The following is a 16,286-nucleotide window of genomic DNA, read 5'->3' on the forward strand; positions in this document are numbered from 1 at the left end:
GAATGCAGATAAATGCAGATGAGTTTTCTGTCACTCCCACCCTCCCTGTGTTTGTTGTTGTCTAGAAGGAATGTACAAAGAGTAGCTGTCACCCACCCCAGAAATGTACTGGAGGCAGGCTGCAAGGCAAACAGAGCAGTAAGAGCAGAGAAATATCTGCTTTCTAAAAGTGACATTCCAAAGACCTGAAACAAGATCAGCTACTCCTTTCTCATAAGGCATTACAGCTGAAAACTGTATTAAGAAATTTCCAATGCTAGCCTATCACAGAAGTGGGCCTCACAGAAGTGAAAAGCGAATTTGGCTATTTGTCACTTCCAGGACATGCAAATCTTAAAAGTACATGTCCTACCTTTTAGTTAAAGAGTACCCTGCTCTTAGAGCTACCTATGGCCTACCTTAGGGGTGACATGTGTAATGAAAGGAGAGTTTAAGGCTCAGCAAGTAGTTTTAAATGCCAAGTCGAAACTGCATTCACAGGCCTGAAAATGGCAGGCCTGAGACAGGTTTGAAAGGCTACTTGTGTGGGTGGCACAACCATTCCTGCAGGCCTACTAGCACCACTTTACAAGACACCTTCATGTGCATCACATATGCCAATTGGGTATACACCAATGTTACCATGTTTAGGGGAGAGGCACATGCACTTTAGCACTGGCCAGCAGTGGTAAAGTGCTCAGAATCCTAAGGCCAACAAAAAAGATACAGCAAAAATAAGAGGCAGACAAGCATAACAACTAGCTAACCCATAGAGTTGGTTCACCCGTGAATAGAGACTAGGGTCTGCCACACATATTCATACAACAAATGCATGCATTAAAATATACACCCTTGCCTTCTCTGGTTGCGATTTGCCAGTTCTTTCCATTGCAGTTCTTTCCATTGCAATGGACCTCAGGGCAATGATTAGCAAAATGGGGAAGACACCCTAGTTGTGTGAGAGCAGAACAAGTTTCACAGTAGGATGATGTCTGATGCTGGCTGTGGTCTACCAAGAAAATCTTGGATCATTTTAAATTCTGATGAGGGGTCTCTGAGAGTCATACTCTGACAAGAAGTATGAAACATACACTGCTATACAAGTGAAAGTGAAAATAGGGGTGAGATACAGCTAAGGACTGGTTTTGGGCAGAGGTCTCCAACCTGTCCTATAGTGAGCTAATTATGTTCAGCAAAAATAATCCGACCTACTAATAAAATTAGTGTTGTAATAGTGACCACATCAGACAAGATCACATTAGTGGCCACAACATGCAAGAGTAGTGATGTAAAATAGGCTTTATCAAATTGGAATGCCTTTACGCAGGTTAAAAAAAAACAGCCATAGCTTGAATTTCCATAACACCAAGCTAATAACAAAACTAATAAGTTTCCCCAAAGTAGCATAATTTATTTCTCAAATTTACCTTTGAAAATATTTTTGGAAATGCAACCATTTTTCTCACATCACCTTAAGAGTTCGGAATAGCAGACATTTGCATCTCAAAAACACACAATTTTCAATTTTGGTACACCTATAATAATTCAACCAAGAAAAAGCTTCTGATTTAGTAGTCTGGGCTTCACACAGGAGATCTAATTACAGATACCTGGAGAGCTACCACTATCTCACAAGCTACCTGTTGGAGAAGGCTGGTTTAGAGTATCCACAATTACATGCTTGCTGAGCTCGCTACGAGTTCATGTAGAAACATAGCACCTCCAAAGTTAAAAAAAGAGAAAAGAAACGAGGAAAACAGAAGACAAGAATCCCTTCATTCTCCATAGAAAAAATATATTGTGCATTGGAAGAACAAATACATTGTGCACTATCCTATCCAGTCTGAATTTCTTACTCCAGTCACTTGTTCCAGGTTTGTAGAACGCAGCCTCCCGAACGGATCCCCAATGGTAACAGGAGACTTGTTCTGCTATTGAAGGTTTGCAACTTGCAGAGCAGTATCGTTTTAAGGATTTTAGAGTCCATGGGCAAAACGGAAATCTTTGTCTATTATTACCAATTTCCTGTTAATATAAGCCTCGGTGATAGCAAACACTACTCAATTATTTTAAACTTTAACAGGATCACTCAAAAACAGTTGAAATATGTCTTTCCTGGGACCCCAATAGTACTTAAGATGATGCTGCATAGAGAGACTGAGTCAGAGGTACAGGAAGGTAGAGACGGAGATAGCATTAGATAGAACAGACAGAGAAGAAAGGCAAATTTCACTCAGATATTATAGACAGAGAACAGACAGAAATTTCACTTTCCTAGGAAAGGTAGGGGCCCTGGCCTATTGCTCACTTTGCCCAGGCCTTAAAATGTCTCTGTTGCTTGGAATCTGCCTGCTGATGCAAGGGATGCCTGGCGATGAGAGATATCCACCACAAAATGGTGGATTTAATCCAGCCTATATGCTCTAATTTGGGCAGATGGATCACTTGCTGCTTTTTGTCAGACTTTCTGCCTCTGCCAGACTCTAACAGAGACCCTTAGGTTTTCTTCTACATATCTATTCCTCACATTTAATGAGAAATCATCCATTCCTTTTTTCAACCCTTTTTGTACTTTGCTCAGTTAGCCCCAGATTAAAAAAAAAGTGGTGCTTCACATTGTGAGTAATGTTGGGCCCCCTTTTAAGCACCTTGAGACCCTATGGGTGATTAGCCGCGCTTTACAAATCCATGATTGATTGGTTGCTTTTAAGGCCTGCTCTGAGCAGGCATTATAAATGCAAAAAATGCAATTTTTTTGGCCCCCAACACGGGGCATAATGTGGCCCAAGGGGTTACAAAGTGGCACAATGTGGCAGTATTATGGAGCAAGGGGCTCTTAAATCTGACCCTTAGTGTTTAGCTTCGAAAGATTGTTCTCTGTTTTGTAGCACTGCAGCAAAAGAAGAGAAATCATACCCGGATGGAACTGGAGAATATGTTTGCTCCACAAGCAATTCAACTACTGTACAACAGAAGTGGTGATTTTGGCAATGTAGTAAGGACCCCCTGTTGTCTGTGTTTATGGCCAGGCAGGAGCGGTATGTGCGTGTACCGACTCAATGAAGGCTTTACTGCGTAGAGATGGTAAGTCCATACATTATGGTACACCACACCCATCACTCTATCAGGTCGAGATACTTGAGAAATCAGAACCACCAGAGGAAGCTACTGGTAATAACATGAACTGCAAGACGCCGGAGAAGGTGCCTGGGCATGAAACGTAGCATAAAGAGGTGCCAACAAACAGGACATCAGAAGAACTGCCCGTTGTTAGTCATAGCACCTCCTTAAGGCAGTCCTCCATACTGGTTTCCGTGTGTTTCTACCCCCAAATGCCAGCACACCACCTCTCCTGTGCGCTAGCTTTCTTGCACACCAGCCTCTTTGCTACAATGAACCAGAGTCCTTAAAACAAGCATATCAGCTCCCTTCACCGACTGTACCAAGGCCTCTTACACTACATGGCAGCACCCCTGTTTATGATTGGCATCTTCCCTAGCCACCTGTTTCTCTGCATACTAGAAATTTGTCATTCATGCAAGCCCCACTTGCCGTCCTCCACTCTAACAGCCTCCCTTGTCTGCACCATGCATGTCAACTTATTTGCTCACCTAAAAATTACCTCTGCATGCCAACTGCTTGCCCAGCTTTCAAACTGTCTGTAGGCCAATCCCGTATCCATCAGTTCCACTGCAGTTGCATTTGTGTGTGTCAGTTCCACATAGACTCACTATGTGGAAATGTCACTGCTCACCAGAACCCTGCTCCTGGGTGTCAGCTGAGCACCTAATCTGTCTATATAAGCCAGTGTACAACTAGCCTTCCTACCCTTCATACCAAAGACCCCTCCAGGCACTGTCAGCGTTGGTCACTTGCGTGTTCCCCACTCTGCCTGACAGACTGGACTAGTTCACTGTAGGAGGCTAATTCAGTCATCTGCCCTGAGATCCATCTCCTCTGTTTTCCCACATCAGGTGACACCCAACTACCCCTCTTGTACCACCTGTACCAGGGATAATACCCGTCACTTAAATTTTCACGTCTTCTTCTTTTCCCCGTCCTGCACAATTGTTTTGCCCCGTTATTCCAGAAAAACAAAACTGTTTGTGTAATTTTTCTCTATGCTTTTTTCAGTTTCATCGAACCAGGTAATATGTTTGAGGAGTTGGTTGGTGATTTCCTAATTGACCCGTGTTTAAGGCAGTATGCTTTCTTTTTCTGATGTAACTGCAGATGTGCATTTGTGTAATATGACATGAGCTTTTATAATTGGTCATATTTTTCTTATTTGTCTGGTGCAAAGATCCATGGTATTTCAAACCACATTCCTGCTTGCATGTCATCTACATACATTTGAAGTCTGAGGCCTTTGTTCAGATTTATTCGGCATTCCCAATTCGCTATAAACAGGATTTGGGGTTTGGAAATTCTGAGTAATGATTTCATTTCCTATGCTTTTTTTCCCAAGTAGAACTATCTAAGGGATTTATGGAGCCATATTCACCAGCTCAAACTTGCGAAATGTTTCTCTAGAAGTTATGCTGATAATAGACTATTCATTAGGGATATGTCATAAGGAATACCACATCCCGAAATTACGCAGTGTATCAGTAATTTTGGATACACATTTACAAATTACATATCAGGAATTCCAGAATAGTTGGAGTAATGAAATGTCATTCGTAGAGTAGAAAATACAAGAACAGTTTTGCACATGCAAGCGTCATCACCAAAAGCGACATCTGCCCCAGCATTACGTTTTAAGAACTTAAAGATTATTTTAAAACTGCCCTTTGTTAAATAGAAAATGTCTTGTAGGTTAAGCACCTGGGCAACTGATGCCAATACCTGGTATATAAGGGGAGGACTGAGAAAATATGGCACTAAGACACGTGAAAGCGCGAGGGGTTCGGCAATAGCCATATCATGTACGGTTAGGGTTTTTATATTGCTTATATTATGTGGCCCTCTTGCCTCATATGTTGTCATTTTAGCTCCACTTGTTCTATAATTATAAACATTACCAAGTGTGCATGTATTGTGTTGGACACTTTGATCCAGACATGGCTTTAAACCGAGAACTCTTTCCATACTGGATAACTAAATGGAAATCATTAATATAAAAATCTAAACTACAAAACTAAGAATGCAGCATGTTATTCGCTAAATAGCCATGACTGGCTAAAAGTGTCACATATGACATTCTGCTTCTTTGAAGCTGGGAAAAAAGCAGTCTCCAGGAGTATAAATTAGGCATTTTTACCACTGAGAGCAGGTTCCGTGCTGAGAAAATCACCATGAACAGCACCAAATGGCATGCCAGAGGGCGCTGCTGCTCGAGTTGGTTTTGCTGCTGCTCGAGCAGATTTTCTACTCGAGCAGTAGTTTTTCCAACGCAAATGGTTGTGACTGCCCGTGTTGGGAAAATCTTTCTGGGTGGCCTCCTAACACCTGAGAATCAAGCTAGGAGATACTAATTCTTGCTCATGCTGGCCAACTTTCTGTCGGCAACTTGCGCATAAGAAAAAAAACTGCCATGCAGCGGAACGCTGAATTTGGCCATAACTTCAGTGACGACAAAAAGGCCCTGTTAAATGTGCCATCCCTATTTTGCATGTCGATATCATGTTACTGACTCACAAAATAGGGAATGTGACTCACAATTAGGAAGGGGTGCTCCAAGAGCGTCCATTCATAATTGCAACTCATAGGCCCATGTATGATTGTTTTGTGACCGTGAATGTGGTCGCAAAACAATTACAGTTACTACCAATTTCAAATTGGTGGTAACCCATTCGCATACAGGAAGGAGTCCCCAAGGGACCCTTTCCCCTTTGTGAATGAGGGCCCCAACATTTTTTCAGAGCAGGCAGAGGTCCCACAGCCACTGCCTAATCAGAAAAAAATGAAATTGAAACATTTAATTTTCATTTTTGGAAATGTATCTAGTTTTTCTTTAAGGAAAATGGGCTACATAAAAAAAAACTGCTTTATTTAAAAGACAGTCACAGGCATGGTGGTCCGCTGACCCCAGCAGGCCACCATCCCTTTGAGTGCAGCCATTCCCAAATGGGTGGGAAATTGTGACCTACCTCCTGAATATTAATGAGGCAGGTTGCTTGTGACCCATTTGCGAATCACAAACAGTGCGGTTGAAACTGTTGTACATTTTGTTTTTCGACTTGCAATTTGCGATTTGCAAAAAATCGCAAATTGCAAGTCGCAAAACAAAACTGTCGTACATCTTTCCCCAAATCTCGAAGTACCTTCGCAATATTTTAGTAGTCGATATATATTGCTATAGAATATTTAAAACTCAATATATTTTTGGAAAATCTTACACTGACGTTAGAATGTACGTGATAAGAAAATTAAGGAAGGGAGAATTTAAGAAAATTATGGTCTCATATATTATATCAGTATCCAGTCTTTCATTGAGAATCCTTGTTACATTGTGGGCCTACTTTTAAATACGGCTCCGTTTCTTTATACATCCGCTCAGGCAACTGTGTAAACTATGCACCCAAAAAAAATCCTCCAAGAAGCCACACAACAATAAATTTCTGACCTAAGCACTGGTTAAAAAATGACCTATAGGCTTTTTAAAATACTGGTTCTAGGTAAGTTTTTTCTAGATCATAAAATACCGGTGCGTTGCGTCATGACCCGGATTGATAGAAAAATGTGCTTTCATATTTCAGACTTAGAAAACCCAGAAACCAGGAATGGTGAGAAGCTGTTTGTAAGAAGCATAAAGATGACACCAGCAGCTAATACAACCGTGGAAGGTTTTTTCGGGGTTTGCTCACCTATGCATCACAAACAATGCAACAGTCCTGTAAAATGCCTAATTCACTTTAAAAAACTGCAGTGTTGAAAGTTCACACTGATTCACATTTTGCGTTGAGAATGACAATGTGAAAGAGTGCAGAGAAGAGAGAAAGGTTGAATGTGTGAGTGAGTGTGCGAATGGGTAAAATAATTCATAAGGAAGTGTATACGCTTAGTGAAAGAGTGACAATTCTTACCTGTATGGTAGAACCTTCCTGAAAATCCCAGATTGAAAGTAAAATTTGTAACTTTTGTTCTGAGGAGGTTTTGGGTGTCTCGCAAAGCCTGCAAAAAGATACACGGATTGTTTATGGGAAATCTGTAGTAAAGCAATATTAGCAATGCAATAATCTTCATTCAACAATATATATGAAAATGTGTTTCACAATTCACCAATCTGAAGTATTCTCTTAATAGCCAGACTTAATGCCTCAATATTGTTAGTGACGCACGCTACTTGCTGCTCATTGGACCGTTTCATACTTTCACTGGTGCCATCGAATAATTCCGGTCCTTGTTCTAACCATACAAATTCCCACATTTCAGCCCATGTTCTAACCGTACAAGATCCCACATCTCACACTTCCCACCCAGAACAGCCTGTGTCTCTGTGCTTCCATTGAAACTCAGAAGAGCGACATAACAGTACCCCCAAAGTATCGAATGAGAGGATGATTCCCTATTCAGTCGTCGAATGTTGAAGATGTTTGTTTATTCACCTTGCGGTTCTTTCGGAAGACGAAGTAAAAACGAGTAAAAACATTGGCGTCTCCGAGCAAATGTGAAGAATCCTTTTTGCAGGCGGGCCTTTAACTGAAACGCACTTACAGATGGGGACTTTCAACACCCAGAGCGCCCTCAATCCTCACTTTGATTAACCGCTGCCATTTTTGACGCACTTTGGACGGGGATATCTTTCAACCCCATCTGGGCATCTCTTGATGACTTGGCCGTAATCTAACTCACAACTTTCTTCTTTGGATATTGGACAAAGTGTCCCCCTAAAAAATTTTGAAGTACCTTTTTCTCAAGAGCAATGCAAACTGCCAAGATTCTCTGCATTCCTGTGCCTTGTGTTTCCTCAGTTTAAATGTAAAGCCAGAGCAGTATCTGCTCCAATGTCATTGGCCACAACAAATGTATACCATTGGCATTAGGCACCAAATATATACCAATGACACGAAACTCTGCTTCCATTGGCAGGAGGCAGAGTGCATCACTGTCGGCCAATATAGAGAATGAGAGCTTTACCAACACTGTGAAAGATATTCACTATTCCCCAAGATCCACACCATCCTGTATTATTCTTTGTTTAGTAGCATCTCATCAGCATTATTAAAGCTCTTTATGGCATTTTTGGGCTCCTCTAGTAATACGCGTTTAGTGAGATGCAATTATACATATGAAATCCTTTTGTATATGAGAAACTGTGTTTTAAAATACCAAATGTACTGATGACGTCACCACAGGTGCCACTGCAGTGGTTAGCACACAGTGTTTCCTGAAAGTGGTACCAATGGAAATGTAAGCACAATTTAAGTGACATCCCAGAGGCAGTCTTTTGCGAGTCTCAACCAGGGCTTTAAATTTCAATCTAGAAGTGCAGGACTCTGTTTAGAGTACCTATTTGCTCCAGAGAAGTGCTGGTACTCATCCATTGTAATGTATTGCAACAGTGTTGAGAAGTGTAGGTACTCTTACCTTCAAATTAAGGAAGAGCAGGTACTCAGTACCGGACAGCAACTTCCCATTTAAAGCACTTGTCTCAACCTAAAGAAACCAGAACTTAAAAGAAAATATCACCTTCTTCTCTAGTACAAGTAAAGTTATTTTGGCGAAAAGGCCATCATTAGTCTCACTTACTCTTAAGTCACCGGCTAAAATAAAACCATGGTAAAGATGTTGTTAAGTACTTTAAGTGAGACCTCTTATTCTACTATTGAATGAATTTCTGCAGACTTATGTGAGGTTTAAATTAAAGGTAAATTGTTCATGTTCTTGTGTCACACAGAAAGGAAATGTGCATGTCAAGAAACCGTTGCTATAGCATAGGAACATACTAATCTCTAAGGACCATATTTATGGGCTTTTCATGGGGAAGCTCAGTAAGTCACCTTGCTGCACTGCCCTGCACCAAAGGGATATGGCAGGAATGTGTTGTATCTATGGCATACGGTGCATTCTTGTCCTTTCCCACTGCGCTGGTGCATTTTGGCATCTTAGCGCCAACACAGGCATGCTTGCACCATGGTGCAAGGGTGCCTGCATTGGATGCAGGATTGTTTTTGTGCAGGAAGGGGCACCTTCCTGCACAAAAACAATCCTGGGAGGCTTTTTCCTCTTTCCTCGTGTGCTTCAGAATGCAGGGGTGGGTGATTACACTCACTGTATAACCTGTATAACCTGCTCTCACCCTTGGGTAGCTTGGTACAGAGCAGTCAGGCTTATCACAGATGCAATGTGTAAAGCATTGGCAAAGCACGTCCATACAATAAGTACACTGAGCATCACAAACGAGACTTCACACAAGGTGTGTGTTGATAAAGTTTGCATTTGACACACACATGAATTAACACCACATGAACTTCAGTTAAATCTGGGCATAAATCACATTCAGAAAGATCACAAGTAGTATGAGGCCCAACAGTTAATAGTACTTTAGCAGTATGTACTTGTGAGAAAAATAGTACTTTCCCTCCTCACACCAACATGTGGTATTACTGCGTTGGCACCACAAGACCCACCTCAGTGATCACCCCTATTCACCATAAAATAGTTGTAGGACACATCCCAGTTCCAAACAAGAGCAGCAATGTATACATACAGAGAACTTTAGCACTTTTGAAAAAGTTCTATGGCCTAGGTCACACCAGTAAATGTCAGTGTCAACCACTATTATAAACAACGTGCACAGCAGCGCTACCATCCAGTGAAATCAAGCCCAGACACTCGCACCCACATTCTCACTCCACACCTCTACGCGGTGCCATAGATGTCAATCACACTAGCATATACGCACTCTTATACACTCGTGTTCTACCTTCCAGCCAATTTCCGTGCCCACAGAGTTAGAAATGAAGCAACATTTGCCTGGATACTAGGACACTTGTGGCCGGTGGTTACACTTAGCCAGGATCCCGGGGCAAAGGTACAGAGGAAGAAAGAGAGAATGGCTGAACAGGCTGCAGTTGGCGAATGGAGGTTTGGCCCCCACTCGAGAAGTTCACTCAGGGGTCTCCACACCGGCCTTCCGGCTTGAGCCCTGATGTGCAAAGCAGAGAGGGAGGGTCACCTTGGGTCACATTGTTCACAGTGGTGCACATTCAAGCCAGACACTCCACTTCACAGATAGTTACCTATTCCACACCTCCCAAGACAGGAGGCACCACGTCTGGGGTGCCATGACTTGGACTGCCCCAGGCGTCCCGGTTGCACATCACTGGGGTGAGGCCCAACGTCTGGCGTGCGATGACTTCAGTCACACCAGACAATTCTGCACATTCACATAAGGTCACCAATGCCATGCCTCACTGGAATGAGGTATAATGTCTGGGGCGTGATGTCTTGAGTAGTACCAGACAATCCTGCTCCACATGACAAGTTACCAATGCTGTGCCTCCCTCGAATGAGGCACAACATCTAGTGTGCAATGGCTTGAGTTCCACCAGACAATCCCACTTGCACACAACAAGTTACCAATGCTGTGCTTCCCTGGAATGAGGCACAATGTCTGGTGTGTGATGACTTGAGTTGCACCAGACCATCCTGCTTACACCTGAAAAGTTCCAATACCATGCCTCCCTAGAATGAGTCACAATGTCTGGTGCACAATGACTTGAGTCACACCAGGCACTTTTGAACACATAATCAGTTCCCGTTCCTTACCTCCCTGGAATGAGGCATAACGTCTGGTACACAATGATTAGAGCATCACCAGACCAATCTGGTCACACACACACAGATGCCAGTTCAGTGGTACCACATGAGGTAGCATGCAGCACTGCTCCAGGTACTCCCCCACCATTAAGGGTCGCAATCAGTGACATAGACACCCCATGCAATGAGCATGAAGTCTGGTGTTTCACGAGAGAAATGCGGCACACTCGTCAACAGCGGGCCACGTGGGGTCCCACAACCAGTAATCTGTTCATTACCAATCAAACGCTTATGTATGAAGTGGCCCCATGATAAAGGGCCACATTCCTTGAATCTAAGCAGTAGTTTGCAAGCTCTGCACCAGGCAAACCAGTCTCCAGGCACAATAATTAGCTCTACTCTCACACCGCTGCTACCCAGTGGAATCCAGCAGATGACGTAGATGGGTAGGAGGGCACTATTCTCCAGATGACACAGTAGAAGGTATAGGTTCCTTGAAGGAGGTTTTGATGTCCCTGAGACCCCCACACAATCCCTTGGAGAGCACACTTCTGAGTGTCACACTACAGAAAGCAGTGTACCCAGGCCAGCCAAGATGCAGGAAGGGTGCACAATCCCTTCCTAGGACAGTAAATACTCCTGCACAACAGATTCCTCTGGCAGTGTGCACTGTGCAGTTTGAGGACTCCATTCTGCATTCCTGCAAGTGTATCTCTAAATTGCTGAAGTGTTTTATCCCTAGTTATAATCAATTGGGCCTTTTGAGTTAGGAGTGGTTGAAAGGGTTCTCCTTTGAACAGCAGATGTCTCCCCTAAATTTCAGCCCTGTCTTCTATGGGACCATGTAATGTAGATCGACATCTTTAGTTGTGCCATGATCTGACTCCAAGAGGCCAAGTGTCAAAACCTCTCCCTCCAATTTGTCCAGCCAGGTCCTCAACTGACAGAGGTCTGTCGTTCCAGTCGTCCAAGTTTAACAGCTGTCGCTGGGGAATGCACAGATGTGGTATCCCGCAGCTCCCTGTGGAATGAAGCTTGAATTAAAAAGGCACACCAAAGGGATTTTAGAACATGGAAATGCCCACTTTCTAGATGTGTCATTTCTAAGGTACTAGTGACAAAATCACCTTTCCCATTAGAAAGGGTTTGTCTTCAGGAATCTAATGATAGTAAACATTATGAGGCTGCTCCACTGCAATCCAGTATTGCAACTAGGATTAATTATAAACTTCTCCCATATTAAGCTGTGGGCAGAGCAGCTCTCAATGGTAGTGAAAACACACATGGAAATTCTTCACTCCATGGGCACATGTGCCCTGGCGCATGACAAGCCTGCTTGGGCAGGCTGGACATAAGCTTTGAGAACACCACAAGGGTGCAAGTTCGCCCATACTGGCAAGGTGTGCCAGATGCAGTATGCATATGAAAATACCACTTTCACATACAGGCAAGCCATGCTACATCCAGTATATAACTACAAACATCAATATGAAAGTGTGCACCTTTCGGCAAGCCATGCGAGGCTCAGTATATACATGAAAATACCAAAGGTAAGTGTGCACATATAGGCCAGTCAGACCAGGCTCGGTACATATGTGGAAAACACCAATGTGCAAGTGTGCGCATATAAGTAAGCCATGCCAGGCTCAGTATATACATGGAAACACCAATGTGCAAGTGTGGACATATCTATAAGTCATGCCTGGCTCGCTCACTATATATGTTGAAAACACCAATGTGCAAGTGTGAACATGTTGGCCAGCCAGGCCAGTCTCAGTATATTCATGGGAAACACCAATGTGCACTTGTGCACGTATAGGTAAGCTATGCCAGGTTCACTATATACATATAAAACACCAATGTACAAGTGGGTCCATATAAATAAGCCATGCCAGGATCAGTATATACATGAAAACACCAATGTGCAAGTGTGCACATATAGGGAAGCCAGGCCAGGCTCAGCATATACATGAAGTCACCAATGTGCAAGAGTGAACATGTTGGCCAGCCAGGCCAGTCTCAGTATATTCATGGGAAACACCAATGTGCACTTGTGCACGTATAGGTAAGCTATGCCAGGTTCACTATATACATATAAAACACCAATGTACAAGTGGGTCCATATAAGTAAGCCATGCCAGGATCAGTATATACATGAAAACACCAATGTGCAAGTGTGCACATATAGGGAAGCCAGGCCAGGCTCAGCATATACATGAAGTCACCAATGTGCAAGTGTAAACACCCTGGTAGAGGTCACTTCCTAACTTATGTTGGGTGAGTGCGCATGCACTTTCACACTGTACTTACAGTGGGAAAGTGCCCAAGGCCCTAAGACCACTCAGTGAGGATCTGCAAAACCTCAATGAAGAGCTAATCTCCTTGGTAGGGAAAACCACGTGGGAGTTCTCCCCTACAATGTACATGGGACACCCTTGTGTATCTACCCTACCTTCTGACTACCACCTGCTCCACCCTCCATAGGGTGCTCTAGGTGTAGCAGAAGGCCTACTCAGGGCTGACCCCAGTGGGGAAGATGCCAATCTGAGCATAAGCACACCTGCCCCTCCACAGGCCTGCCCTACCAGGCCTATTACATGTTGGGCAGGCAACTCTGGTGAGTAGCACACTCAGTGCAATGCCCCACGAGGGCTAGGGCTGTATCCACCCTGGGTATGTGGTGTACCATTTTACAGGTCACTCCTGGGTACGGCACCTCAACTAATCATGTAAGCGCCTCTTCCTGGCATGAGTAGGAAGGGCGCATGCACTTTCCCCTTGCTGTACAGTGGGAAAGTGCCCATAAGGCCATGCACACTGAGTCAGCAAAAACTGGGAGAAAAAAAGCAAAACAGTTTCAGGGAAATGCCCTAAGATGGGCCATGTCCAACAGTGACCCTAAAGTACAAAGATGAATAACAATGAAAATAAAAAAGGTTGGAAATTCAGATTACATAATTAGGTGCCTACAAGGCCCTCTCAGTTTGTAAGCCCTGCTTGAACAGTGACAGTTTTTAGAGCTGCACAATGATTTAGAGAGAATTCATACTTACCCAATAGTTCTAAATCATCGTTTGTAGCTTGAGCCATGTCATCCGTGGAATCCTGAACAACAGGGAAGTGAGTGTCAATAGCAACTTCTTCTGAAGGGACTGAGAAGTCTGGTAACGTGTGCAATATGAGAAATAAATGATATAACAACTTCAGATTCTGGCAAAGTTGGTAGAGAAAATGCGGATAGAACATGACCTGATATGCAACTTCCTTAACGTGAAGATATAGCTATGAGTATACCATGAGTTTCATCTTTAGGACAAAAGGGGACCCGAAGCATCCTTAACAGTCAAGACATCAAAGAAGAAAGGATAGATTTTTCTCTGGGGCTGGAAACTGATACAGAGACACCTTCATATTCAGTGCTCCCTATTCTCTCTTTATCACAGGACTTAGTGAGGCCAAATTGGTGCTATCTCGTACTGCACCACTACTAAAGAAAACACAGACAGGCAGAGGAAGCACAGACTCCCTGCCAATCGCATTCTTTTACTTTGAGTTGAAAAAGTGAAGGAAAAACATGTTAAACTTTCCAGAGAAACAATTGCCCAAGATCACGATCCTTTGCCCCGAAGATAAGGTCGGGACCTGAACTGTTATTGCATTTCTAGATAATGCTTCCATTTTCTTACGATAATGGCATTACTCCTAGTCCTACTCCCTCGCCTTCCTTTTAACCAATGAGGCCTCCCGCCTCCCCTCTAGACCCTCCCTTCCCCTTTCAAAAACCCCCCCCACCCTTATCCCCTCCTGTACAAAAACCAAGCCCAAGCCGCAACTCGGACAGTCCGTACCGGGAGGGTGGGAGGGAACGGAAAAGGAAGGCGAGGGAGTAGGACTAGGAGTAATGCCATTATCGTAAGAAAATGGAAGCATTACCTCCCGTCCCTCCCTCGCCTTCCTTTTAACCAATGAGACATAGCAAGAAAAACACACCGGAGACGGACATCGAGTTGCAAGACCCTTAGTTAATATCCTGCACCAAGAACATCTCAAACATTATCTCATAGAGGATAAGACCCGGTGACCAAACACCGACTCCAAACCACCCAAGTCCGATAGCCTATAATGACGCACAAACGCCGAAGGAGAAGCCCAAGTGGCGGCCCTGCAAATCTCCACCACTGAAGTCCCCTGAAGCTCTGCCACCGTCGCCGCCATGCCTCTGGAAGACTTCCCCTGAATCCCTAGAGGAGGAACCACCTCTTTCAAGGAATAGGCCAACAGAATCAAAGATCGAACCCACCGACTCAAGGAAGCCGTGGAAGGTTTCTCACCTTAGCGCGCCGGACCAAAAGTAACAAACAGTGAATCCTACGAAAAGGAGCCACCACCCGCAGATACTCCAACAAAACCCTACGTACATCCAACAAATGCAAACGGACCTCCTCCCCAGATGAGGGATCCGGACAAAATGAAGGAAGGATGACCGCCTGCCTGGAATGGAACGAAGAATTGACTTTTGGAATAAAGGAAGGCACCGGATCCAGAACCACCCTATCGGGAAAAATCTTACAAAAAAGGAAAGGAACATGCCAATGCCCCCAATTCCCCCAACCGACGAGCCGAAGTAATGGCGACCAAAAAGAACGTCTTCAAAGATAGACGTCGCAAATCATAGTCCCCCAATGGGTCAAAAGGGGCCCCCGTCAACACATCCAAAACCAAGGACAGATCCCATGAGGGAAAAGAACGTACCGGGCGAGGAAATAAATTAATAAGCCCCTGAAAAAATCCAGGCATCAATCGCCCTTCAACTTGAAGATTACGCCATGGTCCCTAAATGCCTGAATAGCCGCCCACTGTACCCGAAGAGAAGCCACTGACAACCCTAAACGAGCACCGTCCTGCAGGAACTGCATCACCTCAAAGAGAGAAGCGCAGGAAGGATCCAACTCACGACTTAAGCACCAAGACGAAAACACCTTCCACTGTCTACCATAAGAAAGCAAAGTTGAACGTCTCCATGAAGCCAGCAAGGTAGAACTCAAAGCCACTGGCACCTAACCGAAACGCCCTGAATAGTTGAAACGGAGGGAACGCATATAAAAGGCCCTGCGGCCAAGGACATGACATCCCGTCCACCTCCCATGCTTGGGGACACCGAAACCGGGAGCAGAAGCACTCCACTATCGCATTCTCTACTGACGCAAACACATCCAGCACTGGAAGACCCCAAAGCCGAACCAGATGCCGAAACAGAGACCTCCGGAGAGAGAAAAATTGAGAGGAAGGAATCACTCTGCTCAGTAGATCCGCCCGAACATTTACCACTCTCGTCGAATGACATAAGCCTCGGCCACTAAGTCGTCTGTGCGAAACCAGAACCGCCAACCCCCTCAGGGAATCCTGGAAATGGACCCGAGCCAGGAATATAGCCCGCAATTCTCGCCAATTAGATGACCGACTCGCCTCCCGAGGGGACCAAAACCCCCGAATCTGAGCTGACCCCATCCATGCCCCCCAACCGGAGAGGCTGGCATCCGTCGTCACCACCACGGGTCTCCGAGGTGACAAAGACACCCCTACCCTCAGGTGGTCTGCAT

General features: G+C 44.3%; 1 protein-coding gene across 1 annotated transcript in view; it reads right to left on the reverse strand.

Moving 5' to 3' along the window:
* The window catches only part of LOC138301701 (bifunctional heparan sulfate N-deacetylase/N-sulfotransferase 3), a 546,324-nt gene that overhangs the window by 408,216 nt on the left and 121,822 nt on the right, over positions 1-16,286 (reverse strand). Inside the window, exon 3 of the mRNA XM_069242218.1 lies at positions 7,008-7,095. Within this exon, the coding sequence (XP_069098319.1) occupies positions 7,008-7,095 (88 nt within the window). The remainder of the gene's footprint in view (positions 1-7,007; positions 7,096-16,286) is intronic.

Source organism: Pleurodeles waltl, chromosome 1_2, assembly GCF_031143425.1.
Source record: "Pleurodeles waltl isolate 20211129_DDA chromosome 1_2, aPleWal1.hap1.20221129, whole genome shotgun sequence".
In the NCBI taxonomy this organism is placed as follows: domain Eukaryota; kingdom Metazoa; phylum Chordata; class Amphibia; order Caudata; family Salamandridae; genus Pleurodeles; species Pleurodeles waltl.